Source organism: Eublepharis macularius, chromosome 2, assembly GCF_028583425.1.
Source record: "Eublepharis macularius isolate TG4126 chromosome 2, MPM_Emac_v1.0, whole genome shotgun sequence".
Classification (NCBI taxonomy): Eukaryota; Metazoa; Chordata; class Lepidosauria; order Squamata; family Eublepharidae; genus Eublepharis; species Eublepharis macularius.
Genome location: NC_072791.1, coordinates 198,069,230 through 198,089,615, shown reverse-complemented (window position 1 = coordinate 198,089,615; position 20,386 = coordinate 198,069,230). Strand labels below are relative to the sequence as shown.

The 20,386-nt window shown below is 49.3% G+C and overlaps 1 protein-coding gene across 2 annotated transcripts in view; it reads right to left on the bottom strand.

Annotated features, from left to right (window-relative positions):
• The window catches only part of UBR3 (ubiquitin protein ligase E3 component n-recognin 3), a 158,264-nt gene that overhangs the window by 100,653 nt on the left and 37,225 nt on the right, over nucleotides 1-20,386 (bottom strand). For both annotated transcript variants that reach the window (XM_054971129.1, XM_054971130.1), the window contains exons 18-19: nucleotides 15,428-15,569; nucleotides 14,850-14,946 (exon numbers count right to left, since the gene is read on the bottom strand). In XM_054971129.1, the coding sequence (XP_054827104.1) occupies nucleotides 14,850-14,946; nucleotides 15,428-15,569 (239 nt within the window). The remainder of the gene's footprint in view (nucleotides 1-14,849; nucleotides 14,947-15,427; nucleotides 15,570-20,386) is intronic.

Here is a 20,386-nt window from a genome sequence, read left to right as displayed (position 1 = left end):
CTAGGCACTACTACCACTGAATCTGCATCGGTCACTGTCACGCCCCCTTCAGGCGCAGTTCTCTCCTTTGCTATAGAGCGCTGGGAGGACCTGACCTGGATTGTAAAAGAGGAAGATCTAGCCAAACACGGCCCACCCGATTGGATACTGGTTCAACAGACGCCCGAATGCCAAACCAAGCCCCTAGTAGAGAAATTTCACCGGCTTGGGCTGCTCTTTGTAAATTTGACTCACGAACCAGGCAATTATTCCCTGCTGATCCGGACCCAGGAGACCCACACCATCCAAATTGACCCTTTGATTGCCAGCAATGAACAATTGAGCCAAGGCGGCACGCATATAGTGGGCTCCCATGTTTTGAAAACTGACATTCGAGAGAGAGTTCTAGTCCGCCCGCAAATGTCTTTAAAAGAGATCCGCATAGACTTAGCTGAGCTAAATGTAACCCAGAGGCTGCCGCAGTGCGCTCCCTATCTGGAGGCCGGTAGCAAGGGTTGGAATGCATGGCTACAACTGTGGATCGATCCCTCTCCTTCTCTCTCGCGTGCCAGACGAAGCATTGCCGACTGGACTGCTCCTGCAGCCGGAGGCTTAGCAATCATGGATTCGGTCAACATTGAGACTCTCGCTAATAAGTTTGCCCATGTCACGACTAGCATCTCCGACTTAGGTAAACCGGTGGTGCAGTCCCTAAATTCCATTTCAAATGGGCAACACGAGATCAGCTCCATTTTAGTTAACTGGGAGAGTCAAATTGAAAGAGATTTTTCTCTGCTGCTCAAAGGAACACAGTCTTTGGAACGCAACATGTCAATAGCCATGGCATGTATGCAAGCCCAACAATTAAATCAGGCTGTGGCCATGGGGCTAATTCGGCAAGCCACGGACGGGCACTTGCCCCTGGAAATTAAAAGATTGATTATGCCCAAATTGTCACCCATAGAACTGGAGCTTGAATCCTGGTGGTCTCTCGTAAATTCCTCATTCTCACCGACCACCCAGGAGCTTAAATTATTTTTATTAACGGCCAGTGCGCACGAGTCATTCCATGTGTATCCAGTCGTGCCTCTGGGACTCCAAGTCAGCGACACCGAAGTCCTCTACGCCAGACACCCCGACCATTGGGCCCGCTTCACCCCGACCGGATGGCAGCTCGTCAGCCTCCAAGGGTGCCAGCATCGAGACCAGACCGGCTTCATTTGCCAGGACCAAGCCTTCGCACCTCATCACCCCTGTGTAGCCCCGCAAGTCGACGCCCTCAACGAGTGTTCCTTCGAGGTCGTCCAGGAGAACAGCTCCGCTGTGGTCTACCTTGGGAAAGGATGTGCCTGCGTGCGAACGGCCTGCGACTTTGTGATCCTGAACTCGTTCCAGCTTAAGCCCGTGATCCCGGGAGTCAATCGCTGCTTTTGCAACCTGTCTTCGGTGGCAGCCTGCGACTTCACCTACACGGTACCGGTCTGGACCCAAGAAGAGATCCTAGTGGCACCCTCCATCTATCGACAAGTGAAGCCCATCTCCCTTGGCATCGGTCTGGAGCTAATCCACGAGCTCCTGACCCACCCCCAGCTCCACCGCACCCTCCAGAGCATCCAGAGGGACGGGGACACTACTGCTTTGGTTGTGTCCCACAACGGAAAGGAGATTTTGGATCTTGCCCAGCGGATTAAGACCACCGGCGAGCATTCGTGGTGGGAGACCCTCTTTGGCTGGAGCCCCACTGCCACTGGAATTTACAATTTGGCCCTGCACCCGATCATTGTTATTTTGGCCTTTCAAGTTTTGTTATGTGCCTCACTACTTTATTTGGGCTGTTGGAGCCGCCGACAGCTCCAGCAACTCCAACTGTCTTACCGTTTGGATCATTACAACCCCGACCTCCTCTTGCCCTAATGGTCATTTTTGGCGCCCTAGTTTCCTCCCTTACTTGTGTTATTGTTTATGGTGTTATGAACTATGCTTGCGTTTTACTATGTGTACGGATCCTGAACCGGCCCCATGGACGCTCTGCTGCCGGGCACCGCTCCGAGGCCCTCTTGTGGACTAGGGGGGGACATATTTCCCTGCCTCCCAGCCCACGGCCCGCCTACGAACGACCGCCAGCGGCACTACCTCCATGAGGACTAGAACTGTGTGCCTGAAGCCCTTTTCGCCGCCCACCGACCCTGCTCTGCGGATTGACGCAGACAGCAAGGGGGGGTGGAAGTGTGTTTTGGAACACATGGACTAAGTTTGCTTGTTTCTGTAAATATGCAACCCAGTCTAGCAGCTGTACTGCGGACTGAGCCATCTGTGATCTTTGTTGCTCTATGGTCTTATGAATTTCTTGCCATTGCTTCTTATGAATTTTACTCCCATGAATTTAGCCCCGAACTAGTCCCTCCCTCTATTTACTGCAAGTGCGCCCATGATCTTCCCATGAACTGGGATCCTTTTATCACCCCCTATTAACTTTATCCCTATGAATTTGATTTTAACCTTAAGGAATTGCCTTTTTAACCTGACTCCCTCCGCCGAAGTGATTTCAGCCTATTTATCATTTTATGAATTTGGTTTTAACCGAGGCCCCTCCTGGATGGTCTCTTTTAAAGGTTATTTCGTTCCTGATTTTAAACTCTATGAATTTGGTTTTAATCTGACTATATGAGTTGGTCTTTTAATAGCGAAGTTTATTTTTCTGCCCCCTATGAGCCCTTCCGCCGCTTACCCCTCATGAATTGTTTCCCCGCACTTGCTTTTACTATTGCTGCTTTTATCTATGAAATTGGTTTTAACTTCCTGAATTATTGTTTTAATCCTATATATGTATTTATGATTTTAACCATCTATGAATTGTTCCACCCTTGATGAATTGGTCTATGCCTTGCTTGCACATTTCACTTTTATCCTGTATGAATTGCTTTTACTCCTACATTCATGAATTGAACCATGAATTGTCTTTGCTTTTAAATCCTATGCTTATGAATTAATCCATGTATATGAATTGCCCCTGGTTTTAGTGTTTTAATCCACCATGAATTGCGGACCTCCAGTTATGAATTGATCTATGTACGCAAAATATGAATTATTGCTGCTTGTATACATGAATTGATCATTACTACTTATGTAACTATGAATTGCTATTACCTATGAATTATTACTATTTATTCTGACGATTGCACTTAGCACACCCCCTGGTGTGAACCCAGAGACCTGCAGCCCATTGGCTGATCTAAATTGCACTTATTCGGTTAGGTGGTTCTCCAAACTAAATTTTTGAGTGACGCCTCCCCCCTCCTTCCCTTCCCACTCCTTCTTCGCTCGAAGCTCGACCACCGGACATTGCCGACCACCTCGCCTTTGAAGTCAAGTTCGGAGACCCACGCGCCTGACGTCACGTGGTCTCCGAGGGGGGGAATTGTTGCCAAGTAGGCCCCCTCCCCTGCTTTAAGGCCTGCCATGAACTGTGTTAAAGTTTCCTGCATTGCTGTTTCACTGCTGCACCAAAGACTGCTTTGCACGTGTGTGTCCTGATACACGTGTCAGTTTCCTGCCTGCGTGTCAATTGCCTTGCTGCTGTTGTAGACTGTGTAGTTCCCTGACTCCATGTTTGGATAACTGCACAAAGGATTCTCTTTCTGGGCAGCCATGCCCTGACCTGTATCTGGAATTCCCAGTGTGTGTTTGGACTCTGTTACAAGTGTGCCCCGTGCCTGCATTGCCATCTGCCACGGACCGTGCCTGTTCCCTGCTTTGGACTGTGTTTTAAAGTGTTGTTCCCCCTGCCTCCATGGAAGCCTGCCTCATATGGGCCCAAGCCGCTGCTAGCAGCCGGGCGCCAGCCGGGGAAACCTCCAGCGAGCCTGGCTAGGCGCTCCCTGGTCAGTTCCTGCCTGGAACCTCCCGCGGGCCGGTCCCCGAGCTTGCCCTCGCTACCGGGCAGCCTGCTAACCAGCCCCAGCTATGCCCAGCCGGCATCCATGTTCTCAGGCAGCCAGAAGACCCTGGGAAGAAGACTGCTTTGGGAAGCCATTTCGGCGAAGCGGGCACACCACGTCCGCAGCGAGAGCCCCTCGCCCCGCTCTGCATATCTTAGGAGCCGCCCCGGAGAAGAGCTAAGTGCTGACCATCCCAAGCACTTAGAGAATGCATCTCAAAGAAACCTCCGCATTCCAGAGCTGATGACATCAGGACAAGCCCTGTCCGCTGGAACATCCTTTCAGCCCACTTGGATTTCCCCCTCCCTCTTTTGTCCCCTCTTCCTGAGGTGTCACTTATCACAATCTGATTACCAAAGTGGCCCATCCAAGCCATTCAGTAGCCCATTAGACCCTTTGTTTTAATCTGTGAGAACCACCAAGTACAGCACCAGCCCCAGGGTACGTTTTGGGGTATTTAAGCTGGTCTCCCAGACCACTCGGTGCGCGTGCCATCCTATCCAGACTTCCTTGCTGTCCGTCTGTGGTTCCAGTGCTGGCATTGGACCACCACCCTCGCTGCTGTGTCTCTGCTTCGCTCCAGGATAAGTGAGTATTCCCCCTATCATCGTTGGGAACCAGCTAATGCGAACGTCTCTGTATTTCCTACTCTGTATTTCCTAGATCTTGTGTGTTCCTTGTATGATTGTGCAAGTTAGGCTTACGCCACACTAAATACACGTGTTTGGAACTTATGTGTTGTCTGCCTCTTTTTCACTAGAGTGTCTGGGATCGGGACCTCCGTAAACATAGGTTAAGATCCGCGCTTATTTTAAGTTACAGACTGCTAAGCTAATTTCCCCCTTATAATAAAGAGCAGTTCTGGTAACACTTGGTGCAAGACTTACAGTGCAATCCTAAGAAGAGTAACTCCAGTCTAAGCCCATTGAAATTAATGGGCTTAGACTGGAGTAACTCTTGTTAGGATTACACTGTTAATAGGATGCCAGAGTAAAAACACAGAAAAGGTAAGAGAGGAGGAGAAAATGTGTGAAGTCCATGGCCCGCTTTCAACCTCTTAACCAAGATTAAGTAATCAGAAGCACTGGGCCATATTCCAAGACTAGTGGGGAGAATTCTCCTTGGACACAGGAATATTCTCCTACTAAAAATAATGACTGCTTAAGCTGATATTCTATCATAGTTGCCAGAGTAAGTTTCTGCAGAAGGCATTTCATCTCCAAAGAGGCCTTTAAAAGTTACAGGTGATGAACGGAACAAGGAAATGAAGAAATTAAAAAACCAATGTGTTCATTGTGTTCTTAGCATATCTTCCAATGAAAATATTGAAAGAACACACAGTTCTAAACCGACAACTTTTATTTGTGAAAAGGAACAATTATAAAGTTGAAGTTAGGCAACGGTTCTGAGTTTTTAGTATTTTAAGGATACAAGAATGGCAGGAGGAATGGAGAGGAGAAACTGGAGACAGAAGAAAAAGCTCAGGACAGCTGGCTTTCCATTTGTTTTTATATGGCCTCAAAGAACACATTATTCATTTCACTAAAAAATAAAAATGTTATGTATTTGTCCAAGATGGCAGGTAAGTCATCATTTTGATTTCAAGAAACCAAACTACTAAAAAACATAAAACTACAAATTTTGCATAATTTAAACCAGTTAAAAGTATTAAATCACATGTATTTCCTCCTTACACATACCCATTCACTCAAAATAAACAAAATAAAAACAGGGTTTCTCACCTGTAACTGTTGATCGTCGAGTCTCTTCTGTGCAGACACACATTGGGACTGCGCAGGCGCAGGCCAGCCGCGGAAAAGATTTTTCTAGCTTTCAGAGATGTGAAGGGGACGTTCGGATCCACCGCGCATGCGCGTCGGTGTTCCCGCCAATTTTGAATGCATATATATCCGAACGTCCCCGGCATTCCCTCAGTTCACCTGAGCCGCCGGAGAAACTAAGTCAACGAAACACTCACAGCGGGGCAGGCGGGAGGGAATGTGTGTCTGCACAGAAGAGACTCGACGATCAACAGTTACAGGTGAGAAACCCTGTTTATCGTCTTCGTCCTTCTGTGCAGCCCCACATTGGGAGAGTAACTAGCATCTCACCAATGGGGGCGGGTGTGAGTGTCTACTTGAACAAGGACTGCAGGACAGCTGTGCCAACAGCCGAGTCACGTCGTGCATGCACGTCCACAGAGTAATGCCGGATGAAAGTGTCTGCAGAGGACCATGTCGCAGCTTGGCAGACGTCCTGGAGCGGCACCCCTCGCAGGAAGGCAGCAGAAGCAGCTTGCGCTCGAGTGGAATGAGCGGTAACCAACAAGGGACACTGGACTCCAGCATGCTGATAGCAAAGTTTAATCGTAGACACAATCCAGCGAGAGATGGACTGGGCAGAAGCAGGGGAGCCCTTGCGAGGGCCAGAGTAACACACAAACAGGACAGGAGATTTCCTGAAACATTTGGTGCGGTGCAAATAAAACAATAAAGCACGCTTTACATCCAATGTGTGTAGAGCTCGTTCCCCTGGGGATGAGGGTGTTGGAAAAAAGGAAGGGAGGAACACCTTTTGCTGTAGGTGAAATCTCGAGACTACCTTGGGCAGAAACTCCATGCTAGTGTGGAGCATGACAGTACCAGGGAAAAACTGCAGGAAGGGAGGGTCACACCGCAGGGCAGACAGCTCCCCAACACGCCTAGAGGACGTGATTGCCACCAGGAAAGCCACCTTCTGAGTGAGCAAAGGTAGGGGACAAGAAGATAGAGGCTCAAAGGGCTGGAGCATCAGCTGGGAGAGAACCAGAGAGAGACTCCATTGTGGAATGGGATGGGCCCTAGGAGGGAAGGTCTTGAACAGGCCCTTCAGGAACTGCTTGGAAAGCCAGTGAGTAAAAACTGTCTTCCCATCAATCTGCTCATGGAAGGCAGAGATTGCAGCCAAGTGGACCTTAACACTGGAAAACGCAAGGCCCTGGGAGCAGAGTTCCAGGAGGTAGTCCAGGATGACAGGAAGCGGGCAATTAAAGGGAGAAACCCCCTTCGGGGCCAACCACTTGGAGAAACGTAACCACTTCCTCTGGTAGGACAACCTGGTGGACGGTTTCCGGGCATTCAAGATCACCCCAAGCACTCCAGAGGAGAGGCTCACTCCCGGTTGCCCAGAAGCCAGGCAGTCAGATTCAGTACAGCCACATCGTGATGCCACACCCCGTCCCTGGTTAAGAGGTCCGGGGCGTGAGGCAGGGGGAGGCATCGCCCCTGGGACAGGGAAAGTAAAAGGGGGAACCAATCCTGGCGAGGCCACCGAGGGGCAACGAGGATACAGTGGGTTCGGAAGGCCCTGATCCTGGAAAGAACCTTGTACAGGAGCGGGAAGGGCGGGAAGGCATAAAAGAGCCCTGGGGACCAAGGTATTTGGAAGGCATCCCCTAGGGAGTGGCGGCCAATGCCGGCCCGGGAGCAGAACAGCGGGGCCTGTTTGTTGCGGGCAGTGGCGAAGAGGTCGACTAAAGGCGTGCCCCATGTGCGGAAAACCTGGTCGAGGTAAACCCTGTTTAGGGACCACTCGTGCTGAGGCAGAAACACCCTGCTCAGTGCATCTGCCGAGGTGTTGAGATCCCCGGCAATGTGCACGGCCTTGGGAAGGACGTTGTTGACCATGGCCCAATTCCATAGAGTCGTTGCCTCCTTGCAGAGCTTGAGCGAGACCGTTCCTCCCTGCTTGTTGAGGTAGTAGCAGGCCGTGGTATTGTCCGACAGGACCTGAACCCTCCTGTTCCGAATGGCATCTGCAAAAGAAGCGAGGGAGTAACGGATCGCCCTAAGCTCCAAAAGGTTTATGTGCATGGATGCCTCAGATGGGGACCAAACGCCCTGAGCCGAAAGCTGTCCACAGCGCCCTCCCCATCCCAAGTTGGAGGCATCGGTATAAACTGTGACCTCAGCTAGGAAGGGGCCGAAAGGACAACCTTCAGACAGGTTTCCAGGGACAGTCCACCAGGCCAGAGAGCGCAGCACCACCCTGGGGATGGAAAACCTCTGGTGCTGACCCATGGTGAGGGGGTTGTACCTCCGGACAAACCAGTTTTGCAGAGGTCTCATACGCAGGCGTGCAAAGAAAACCACCCCTGTGGAGGAGGCCATAAGGCCCAACAGTGTCTGAATCAAAAGGGCCGTCTGGTACCGGCAATGTATGAAATGCCGGGCTAAAGCGGAAAGCCTGGCCAACCGGTCTGGAGGCAGGTAGGCTCTGCCCAGCAGGGAATCGAAATGGACCCCAATAAACCTAATGGCCATGCCCGGGGCCAGGATAGACTTATCCCCATTAACCACCAAGCCCAACCTAGCCAGCACGGACAAAGTGAGGGCAATATGGGCCTGGAGAGAGTCAGGCGAGGGTCCCACCAGGAGCCAGTCATCCAGGTACGGGTAGATAAAGCAACCCTGGGACCGCAGGTATGCCACTACGGTGGCCATGCACTTCGTGAATACCCTGGGCGCAGAGGCCAGCCCAAAGGGCAATACGGTATATTCATACACAGAATTCCCATACACAAACCGCAGGTATTTCCTGTGGCCCTCAAATATAGAAATGTGGAAGTAGGCATCCTTCAAGTCTAAAATGGCTAGCCAGACGCCCACCTCCAGGAGCTCCATGACCCGTGCCAGGGTTAGCATTCGAAACTTTTCAACCTTCAAATAACCGTTGAGGCCTCTAAGGTCTAAGATGGGCCGGGAACCTCCACCCTTTTTATCCACAAGGAAGTATCTGGAGTAAAATCCCCATGGGGAAGAAGAGACATTGACCACCCGGACAGCACCTTTGTTAACCAACTCCATAACATTATTGTGTAACACAACATCACAACATGTAGAACAACGGGGAGGGAGAGAGAGAGGAGGTGCATCTGTAAACATTAACTTGTAACCATGGGCCACAATGGACAGGACCCAAGTGTCAGAAGTAACACGTTGCCAACAGGGCAAAAAAGGCCGAAGCCTGTCCAGAAACTGGGCAGCAGAGGAAGTGTCCTCGGAGGCCAACAGGGGAGCGTTCAGGCTTAGTCAGAAGACCGAGGGCTTCTGCACCGAGGTCGAAGGCTTGGGTGAAGATGGCTGTTGCCTGCCCTTGGACCGGCCGGAGCGCCTGGAAGAGTGGCGCTGCTGGGCTGAATAGGATCGGCGACCGTAGGACTGGCCCGAGAAGAAGCGCCCTTGACGCTGCTGGTAAGGTTGGTAAGGGGCCTGGTAGGATCGGAACCGACCATAACGATACCTCGGACCCGATGACTGAGCTGAGGGAGCGACTCCGAGGGACTTGGCCGTCTGCTGATTCTTTTTCATCAGGGAGAGGGATTCATCCGTCTTCTCCGAGAAGAGCTGGGGCCCCTCGAAGGGGAAATCCTCCACTTTCGCCTTCTTTTCAGGCGGCAGGGCAGTGGACCGGAGCCAGGCGTGTCGACGCAGGACCACCGAAGTCGCCATCGAGCGCGCCGCGGAATCGGCAGCATCCTTGCCCGCTGTCATCTGCTGTTTTGACAGCCGTATGGCCTCTGCCTGAAGGGCCTTCACCAAGTGACGGCGATCCTCGGGGAGATCGGAAAGGTAAGAGGACAGCCGTTTCCAGAGGAACAGATTGTAGGACCCCATTATGGCTTGGAAGTTGGCAATACGGAATCCCAAAGACGCGGACGAGTAGAGTTTCCTGCCCATGCCATCCAGCTTTCTGCCTTCTCGGTCCGCCGGGGCCGACGAGGAACCGGAACGGAACCGAGCCTGACCCTCCTCAGCCACGATGGACGAGGGTTTCGGATGACTGAAGAGGTACGGGCAATCATCCTGTTTTAAACGGTAGTACCTCTCTACCTTCTTTGCCGTCGCGGACACGGACGCCGGTGTTTGCCAGAGCGCGAGAGCGCTGTCAACAAAATCCTCCACAGGGGGAAACGCCACCGACGCGGGGGACCCGGAATACAGTGCCTCCAGCAGCTTACTCTTGGGCTTGGAGGTCGTGGAGGAGACGTCTATCTCCAGCGCGGCGGCCATCCGCATCATTTGCTCGGAGAATAGCCTGTAGTCGTCATTCGGGGACGATGAACGGGGCCCACCCACGGTGTCATCCGGGGAAGGATCAGAGGCCGCGTCCGAAGAGCACTCTGACGGGGACGCCAGACCTTCCTCATCCTCGGAATCTGAAAACTCCGGCGAGGTTTGCGTCGGAACCGAAGACCGGTGGGCGCTCGGGGCCGACGGACAAGCCGCAGGAACCGACGGTCGCAGAGGCAAGCCAGGAGGTGGAGGAGCGGATGCCGGGAGCCCGACTGGCTGAGCCGGAACGGAAACCACCGGAACCGAAGGATGCTGCAGGAAGGGCAGCGACTGCTGGAACCACGCCACAAAATCCTGCCAGGAGGTCATGTTCCCAATCCCCGCGACAGGCTGGCAAGGGGGCAGAGGAGCAGGCACCGGGGCAGGCCAGCGAAGAGGCATCGGAACCGACGAGGTAGACGGCAATGGAACGGAGGCCTCCGAAGGCGCCGGGGCGGAAGGCAGGGAACGTTCGAATGACTGGAACGGTTCCGTGAAAGACGGGAACGGCACGAATTCCTCGGGAACCGACGGAGGAGGCGTGCAAGGAGGAGACGGGGTGTGGAGACTCACCACATCGTCAGGGATCAGGACCGGTCCAGATGGAGTACCAGGTCGCACAGTCGGAGCCGGGGATAAAGCACGGCCCTTGGCCCTCGATTTCGTCTTGGCCTTCTTGGGCTGAGGTTCCGAAGTAGCCTCTGTGGCCGAGGGCTTGGAGGAGGACTTCGGCTTGGATGCGGAACGCTTCTTGGCCTTCCGGTCGGAAGGACGATCCCCGGAACCGGAGTCAGGTCGGGCCTCCGGAACGGGTTGCCCCGTCGGTTCCGTGGGGAGCTGCTCTGGCGACTTACGAGACGGCGCCGGCGACGGAGCGGCGGAGCGGGGTCTATCTCCCGAAGAGCCCGATGGCTTGGGGGGGAGAAGGTTAGCATCCCACAGGAAGGCACGGAGCCTGGCCTTCCGATCACTCCTTGCCTTCGGAGTGAAGGACATACAGATGGAGCAGCGCTCGACAACATGCCCCTCGCCCAGGCAGATGAGGCAGAGCTCATGGCCGTCAGAGTGCGTCATTTTAGTGCCGCACTTAAGGCACTTCTTAAACAAAGAAGTTTGGGACATAATGAACGGTATCTCCCACCGACATGGGGAAAAAATACCGACCAGAAGAACACGATCCAAAACTCCGAAGAGACGCTGAGAGGATAAACGCTAGACAACAGAACCTTTTCGTACGGCGGCGAAAAAGGAACTGAGGGAATGCCGGGGACGTTCGGATATATATGCATTCAAAATTGGCGGGAACACCGACGCGCATGCGCGGTGGATCCGAACGTCCCCTTCACATCTCTGAAAGCTAGAAAAATCTTTTCCGCGGCTGGCCTGCGCCTGCGCAGTCCCAATGTGGGGCTGCACAGAAGGACGAAGACGATCACTGTTGATCCACAGAAAAATTCCTAAAAGAAAACATAATCTAACCACCTTTTTATTAGCACCAAATATCACAAAACAGTAGTTTCTCCCAAGTAAGGGACTTGCTAGATTCACCCTTTAACCTACCATGTTAAACAAGTATCTACTAAACTGATCTTAGCCAAAAAAGAACTAGAGGCACATATATAGATATCTCCAGATACGCTGTTACAATTTTTTGTTAATTAGCTGAGGGGCTGAACTGTCTGTACCATTTTCAGACAGCATTACCTAAAACATAGGTATGTGTTTTAGACTACATTAAGACACTTTAGCAGCTAATCGTTGGCTGAATATTGGGGTAAATATTAAGGGTGTGCGATTCAGGTTTCCGATTCCGGATAAATACCCGAATCGGACCTGATTTGTAAAGATTCAGGATTTTCGAATCTGACCCAGCATGCTGGCCAGGATTTGGAAATGGTAAATCAAAGCTCCCTGAAACGATTTGGGCCACTTCGGGAAGCTTCAGGACTTTCAAACCCCAGCTGGCTCCAGCTGACCTGCGTAGGAGGCACTTCTGCTGGCCTGTGGGAGGAAGATCCTGCCCTGTGAGCCAGCTGGTATTTAAAGGGCCCTGTTGGCGCCTCAGAGGGGCTGCAGGGGCAGCTGCCCTGTGGGCCAGCTGGTATTTAAAGAGCCCTTTCTGGGATTCAGCTGACTCGCAGAGGGATGAATCCCCCTCCATGGGCCAACTGGAGTTTAAGGGTCCCTTTCCCTGCCACTTCCATGGCAGAGAAAAGGCCCTTCCTGGCTTCAGCTGGTCCACATCAGGTGAAGACTAGCATTCAGTTTCAAACTGAATGCCTCGCTTCTTCACTCAATGTGATGGCATTTGGAGAAGAAGCGAGGCATTCAGTTTGAAACTGAACACCTCGCGGCTGTCATTCTCCTGGATGAAGAAGACCTGCCGTTCCCTTCGCCTGCTGCGGAAGAGGCCAGGGGATTCCCTGGCCCCTTCTGCAGCTGGCAAACGGAACATCCAATGGCAGGGCTGCAGACTTAAGCCTAGCCCCACCACTTCCCTTCGTCAGCCACGGGATTCCCTGGCGAATGAAGCACCTGGCGGCAGAGCTGTAGGCTTAAGCCTACAGCCCCGCCGCTTCTCTTTGCCTGCTGCAGAAGGGGCCAAGTGCGGGGGGGGGGGGGGCGTTATGTTTAAACCTACACTTTTCTAGCCGCTTGCAAACAGCTAGAAACGTGTAGGTTTAAAATTCCCATCCCACTGCTTATTTGACCCGATGGGAAGGGGAGGAGGGAACCTCCTCCTACCCCTCATCAGATTGGAGGGGAAGGAGGGAACTCCCTCCTCCCCCTCCCATTGGGTCAAATAAGTGGTGGGGCTGGAAGTTTAAATGCCTTTTCGGTATGCTCCGAATATTTACACAGCATATCGAAGCCAGTCAATAAGCAATTTCTGACTTTCCCCCCCCACTTCGGAAATTCCAAAGCAGGAAAATTGATTTTTTTTTCTTGTACACCCCTAGTAAATATACAAAAAAAACAAACACAACATTCCAGGGACTCACATATAAAGATATTAATCTCCAGTGTGATCAACTGCAAGTACCATAATTTTTCCACAAACTAAGTTTTTATCTCGTTTATAGTTGCATCAGATTTTTTTCCAGTCCACATCCCAAAAACAGCCGACACAGTTTGCACTACACATCACATGGATAGGGTTGTCAGTCCCCCGCTCCCACCCTCCACCCTCACTTACCTGGCTGGCTGGGGAGGAAATGCGCCTCCTGAGATGCGCTTCTACATGGCGCAGCAACCCAATCCAGGCCCAAATCAGCCAAAGTGGCCTGGATCAGGTCTGAATTAACCCAGATTAGGCCGTTGCGGAGTGCAGCAGCGCTCCCATACTCCACAGCAGGCCAATCTGGGCTGAATTGGCTTGCATCAGGTCCAAATCGGCCAGGATTGGGCTGCTACAGTGCACAGCAGCAGTCCTGCACTCTGCAGTGGCCCGATAGAGGCCTGGATCAGGCCTGAATCAGGCCCCTGCATAGCACAGGAGCACTCCCAGGGTGGCCCGTGGCCTGCGCAATGACATTACTTCCCGGAAGTGACATCATCTTGCAGACCAGGAGCATGTGCATGCTTTGCACACGAACAACCAATGAAGACCAGGTAAGTGCCGGGCCCTTGACCTCCCACCCAGGGGTAGGGGGCCTGGCATCTCTACACATGGTCTCCCTTACTTCTGCTCTACATCAAGGATTTGATTAATACAAAGGGGTCTTTCACCCAGGAAAGGACTGCATCAACTAGGCTATAGGCTTTTCCCAAATAAAGAACTTTTTAAATAGCTCAAACTCCTTTCCAAAAAAATCTTAATGTCAGACATACAAAAAAAAATAGGGTATAGTGCCAGAGTTATAAAAACAAATCAGTTCTCAGCCTAAAAGCAGTTCTGAAGAGGAAAGTCTTTATCTACGTTTCTTGTGATACGAAGAAAGTAGTTTAGATGGACCTCCAGAGGGCCCTCAACTGAGAATGTTATACCTCATAACCCCATTGATTAAACTTCCTGGATAGACAGGATGCAAAGCTTAACAAATGGAGGTTGAGCCATGCGGGAAAAAGGCATTCCCCAAGATCAGCAAATTAACTGGTGAGGAACAATTGAAACTGATGAGCCTGAAAAACAGTTGCTGTGAACATATATCCTAAAGCTATTTTTGTGAACTGGCATACTAGTGAGGTGCCTAAGAGAATGAGTTGTGATCTGCAGTCCACAACAAACAGTCCACTTTCTCTCTGCCTCTGCCACCCACCTGCAATATTAGGATGATAACACTGGCCTACATTGCAGGGCATGATAATGTACATGAAGGGCTTTGAGTACTACTACTTTATTTAAATCTTTATTCCATATATTTATATGTCTGCCTTGCTCTCATAGACCCAAGGCAAACAATGAAAGCTCTGTAGAAATTTGATAGCTGCAAAAAGAAAAAGAAAAGAACCTATTTTCTTCTAGAGCAATCGTTTTTGTTTCATTTTCAATATTTCAAAAATGCACCGATATGGAGACTCAATGTACTTGAGACTGCATATTTAATTAACCAGTTCATATGCTTAAAAGGCAGAAGCAATCAAACAAATGAAGTCAGCAGACAACCTTACTTTTATTTACCCTTTTATATGTATTAGTTCACAATAAATGCACCCACTCTATATGGATCTGTTTAAAACCGCCATACTATGCAGATCTCCTCATCCCCTCCTCACTACTTCTAAACAACTCTTGTGTGACAGCAGATCATGTTTTCTGAATGGCTCTGTTAAAGGCATTTTGTTAAGCTATTACGTAATGCAGTATTCAGAGTGTGCAATTAATATATATTCAACTTACAATGCTGTGTATCTGTCCATTGCAGACTGCACATCTCTACGATAAACAGTGCGAAGAATTACCATGACTGGGTCAAATTCCTGATCCCAAACTTCAGCTAGTGTTAAAAACATGGAAGACATCTATCATAAATCTGGAATACATTTCAGAACTTTACCTTTAAACAAGAAAGCTTTTAAAATCTGACTGCATTTTCATTACCCCACATGTACTTTTTAGCAGCAAACCACGCTATTCCCCGCCCCCCTTTTTGCTTATCATATTCCTTCACAACTTGCAACTATTCTCTTTAAGACAGGTTTGAACAAACAGACAAAAAATACTGTCCAGCTGTTTTAGCCCTTATTCATTTCATGTTTCCAGACAGGATTTTGTGTTGCTTATTTAAACATAAACTGAGCAATGGAGGAAAGAAAAGAACTCCAGACAAGAAGCTGAAGTATAAACACAGTATTAACAATAGCATTACTTTAAAACCAAATAGAAAAACTTTTGTACTTGTAATTCATACCAGAGAAGTAACAAAACGTATACATATTTTTCGCATGCATGCTGTCACACTTTAAAACTTCACATACCTTTAGGTGTATACATTCCTTGTTGCATAGAGCCCCCAGGCTCAAACACCGGAGCTTTGAAATCAGCCACAGCTGACAACATTGATTCAAAGCTTAAACTTCCAGGAATAATACCACTTTTAGGATTAGGATTTTCTGGAATGTGACCCTCAGGTTAAGGTAAATAATGTTGCCTGGATCTTTTACATAGCAACATCCTCCTATATGTACTCTTACCAGTTTGAAATAGTGGCATGTATTGAACCATCTGTGAATTTCATGGAGGGGAATTTTCTAGCTTTCTCCTCCCACTACTGCCCACTGAGACACACACACACCCAATTTTGTTTCTAAGGGTCAGTGGGTTCTCAGGAACAGATTAGGGGCAAAGCAGGGATCTGCAGTGAGAGGAGAAACTGGCAAAAATCGCCACCACCTCGTCTTCAGAACTGCGTGGTTGGATACATGCCAATAGTCTTCCTTTTACATGTTTCCATGCAGAATGAAGCTGTTGCTTTATTTCACCACAAGAGGACTATCTCTGACAATAAATCCCATTCAAAACAATCTTTTTAGAGTTCACACGGAATTTTTATCTTCAGTATGACATTTTATTCCTATGGCATTTTTATTTCTCTTCTGAAAAATCACGTATGGTTAGAAAATTTAAAAGATATCAGGGTTTTTATTCCTAATCATACATATACCTTTAAAGTGCTGATATACTGGGAAAGAAAAGCTACAATAAAAATGAAACTACCACCCCAAATCCTCAATGCTCAAGAATACACCTGTATAAATATAACATTTGCGCGTGTATGTGAAGTGTCACCAAATCTCAGCCAACTTAGGGTGACCCTCCCTCAATAGGGTTTTCAAGACAAGAGACAAACAGAGGTGGTTTGCCAGTGCCTACCTCTGCATGGCAACGCTGGTCTCCCATCTGAGTACTAACCAGGCCAACCCTGCTTCGTTTCCAAGATCTGATGAGATCGGGCTAGTCTGGGCCATCCAAGTCAGGGCAAAACATTTTAGTGGCATTAAATTCATTCTAATCAATGCAATTTTTTTAAAGACAAGAAAACAAACTGCAGCTACCCACAGCCTGAGCCAATGTTGAATCCCAAGCTAGTTTTAACATTTCATCCTTTTGTTGGGTTCAGAGGAACAATACCCATGCGACATCTTCACCAGAAGAATAATACCAGACTGCACCCTTGTGGGTTTTGGTATGCACTGCAGCTTCAAAACGAATTTATACAAGTGTTACAAATAATGAATTAACACAAGGTTGTTTCCTCTGCCTTGGCAAATTATCTGAAGTGGTAGGACACTATCATATCAGGACAATATGGATAAATGTAAAAAGTAATTTCAAATACAATCTCTCCTCATCAGAAACAGAAATTCTTTTTGATTCAGACTTCCCAGACAAAGAGAGGAATCCTACTGTTTACCTCCTTTCATGGTGAGCTCTCTAGTTTCTGTTATTTTACCAGTTTCAGATCTATGAAAGGGCTCATCAAGGACTGATATGATTACTCTGGACCCACTCTTAAGAGATTTGTCAAAATAATTTTTGCAAGTCCAAATATTTTATGGCTACTATCCTGGTGTTTGTTAACCCTCTCAAAAAACACCAAAAGGTTAGTGAGTCAGGACAGAAACCATGCTAACTGCTTGTTCCTCTATGTGCCTAATAATTTCAAACTTTAATAACAGTTTCCACCACTGGTAGCAGAAGTTGGGCTATCCATCTATTTTCTTAGATCTTCTCTGGATTCCTTTTTTTTAAAAGTGGTGTTACATTTACAATATTTTGAAAAGGAGGTAAATTTTAGCAAAGTGAGGAGGTCAATAATTTCACTTTTGCATTCCTTAGGATGCATCAGGTATTTGTGATCTGGGCCAGTGACTGCTAGTTTTTGTCCACCAGCCCCTTAACTTCCTCTCTTATCACCTTGTAAGGAACAGCCCCTTGTCAGTTCCTTTAAAACATCAAGTTTTCTTAGTGGGTTGTAGATTAGGCTTGTTTCCCTTTGTGCCTGGCTCCAGCTGCCAGCTATTTGTTTGGGAGGTGCCTTGAGAAGCGTGGTACTGAAAGCTGACGTAATTTACAATCAGCACCTTCAAAGTATTACATGCTAGCCATACTAACAAACTAGGAGAATTTTTGATTGGTTTAAGGGAGGTTAAAGGAGGCAGCTCAGGCTCCCTTGGGGGAGGAGGCACAGCACGGCTTGGTCAACAACAGAAGCCCCTTGTGATGTGTGAAGCTTCACTGAAAAATATTGGTTGGACCTGGCTGGAATGGACTTTGCTGGGCTGCGGGTGAGAAGCTCTGGCTTGGAAGTTTGATCTAAAGATTGTTAGAGAGCTAACCTCCAGTGTTTTAGTTAGCTAGGTTATATAGTTTAGTGAAGTTTCAATTGTTTTCTGCCTTGCCAAGATCTTAATGAAGAGCAACTTTTGCATGTGCAAACGCTCTGGAACTGTTTCTCTTAATAAACGGAGTGTTTTAATGTTATTTAGACTGTGAGTTACTTGCTAGGGGGTGTACACTCAGCCCGAATCTGAAAGCCAAGTGGTTTCCCTTGGCTTGGGGTGAAACCCCTCCTTAGGTATCCCTATAATCCCTGGGTTAACTAGCCTTGGAAGCTGGGATCAGGACAAAGGGGGTCTATGCTCTTTACACACCTTTATTTCACGTAGTTCTTTCAATACCTTTCCTGAAATGAGCAGCACTAATGTTGGTCAATACTTTCTGTAGTGAATGCTTTTCTGCAATGTTCCCCCATCTTTCTACAACTATTTCTTGATTCCCCACCCCATCATCCTTACAACCACTCAGGCCACTTCCCTGTTTCTGAGGTATTTCATTCTTGTTTGTCTTAATGCTTTCAGCAATATGCTTCTCATTTTCTTCTTGCTTGTCTTACCATCAACTTACATTTATTTTCCCAGAGCCTGTCCTCCTTTAGTGTTTATTTGGGAAAGACTTCCACATTTTAAAGAAAGCTTTCTTGCCTTATGGATTCCTCCACCTTGTTCAATAACCATGTTAGCATTTTCTTAGATTTGGTGGTATCTCTGCTATCTGAAGTATTCTATCCAAGCATCTGTTATTGTGGATTTAAAATAATTTCTAGCATCCTGAAGAGATTTGACCCTCTTAAACACCCTTTTGACTAATCTCAAATTTTTAGAAGATTCCTCTTCTGAAATTAAAAGTGGTTTTGCGGGACTTTGGGGGAAACCTCCCTTTGACAAGTCTCAAACTAGCATCTTAAAGGCTAACAAAATCTATTCCAGCAAAAATGTTTGTGAGTCAGAGCTCACTTCAGATACACAGGAGTATAAATCCATCAGGCCAATTATATACAAAACTCAAGTTAACAGTAGGGCTGTGCACGGGTGGGTAGATTCGTTATTCCTGCTTTGGAATACCCCCAAATCCGAAGCGGCTTCGGGGTTCGGGAATCGCTTTGGTATGCTCCGTGAAGATTCAGAGCATACTGAAGCAAGGGGGGGACTCCCCACCACCACCACCACCACCACCCCTCCCTGGAGCAACCCCGACACCCCCCACCCCCCCTGGGGAGACCCCCCCACCCCCCACCCAGTCCTGGGGAGATCCTTCCAACCTCCACCCACTTACCTGGGTTATCAGCTGGGCGGCGGCAGCAGCACAAGGCTGCGTGGCCTGGAGCCAGCCGGCTCCTCTGCTGCCGCACTGCCGCCCGAGCCTGCAGGGTGGTGGGGAAGGCCGGAGCCACCTCCTCCGGTCCTTCCTGCCCCTCAAATGGCCACAATGTGCCGGCGCCGCAGCGGCCATTTGAGGGGCAGGAAGGGCTTTCTTCGCCTCCTCCGGCCCTTCCTGCCCCTCAAATGGCCGCGGCGGCACTGGCACACCACAGCCATTTGAGGGGCAGGAAGGGCTGGAGGAGGCGGCTCCGGCCTTCCCCACCACCCTGCAGGCTCGGGCGGCAGTGCGGCAGCAGAGGAGCTGGCTGGCTCCAGGCCACGCAGCCTTGTGCTGCTGCCGCCGCCCAGCTGATAACCCAGGTAAGTGGGCAGGAAGGGCTTTCTTCGCCTCCTCCGGCCCTTCCTGCCCCTCAAATGGCCACCGCGGCGCTGGCACACCACAGCCATTTGAGGGGCAGGAAGGGCCGGAGGCAGCAGCGGCAGCTCCGGCCTTCCCCACCGCCCCGCAGGCTTGGGCAGCAGCGCGGTGGTGGCAGAGGAGCTGGCCTGGAGCCACTGCAAGGTAGGTGGCGGGGGAGGTGGGGGTTTAATGTTTAAAGGGCCCTGCCGCTGCTTGCAAGCAGCAGCGGAGCCCTTTAAACGAGCCCCAAGTTTTCCGAATGCTTCGGAAAGCTTTGCTTCGGTATACCGAAGCATACCGAAGCGCACAGCCCTAGTTAATGGTACTGTGATCACTGTTCCCAATCAGTGTAACAGGACTTATATCTCACACCACATCCAGAATACCACTCGGGACTCAAACTCTGAGTCACTTGACATCTGTTTGGCTCCATATCCAACTGCTCCAAGGCAGAATCACTTCTGGCATCTAGAAATTGTTTCTTTGCCCAAATACAATGAAATTAGTTGATGTTACCTATTATTACCTCAACTTCTCCTCTGGTTGCCTGCCTTATTTCTTTCTCCACTTCAAGATCATCCTCAGTAATTTGGTCAGGTGCACAACAGTATGTCCTCAGTATTAAGATACCTTTCTGGCTTAGTATTCCCATCCATTGCAGTTCTGAGGGAGAACAGACTCTGCCTCTTAAAGCTTTCTCGACCTTCAACACACAACCTTCACCCCAGGTAAGCAAGTCACCATGTGGAACCCATCCATCACCATTGCCAAGGATGTAACCTCTCTCTCTCTCAAGAGCCCATCTATAAAATAGGTCCATACTGATGAACCATATCCTCCCTAATGTAATAAATCAAAAGTATAACAAAAATTAT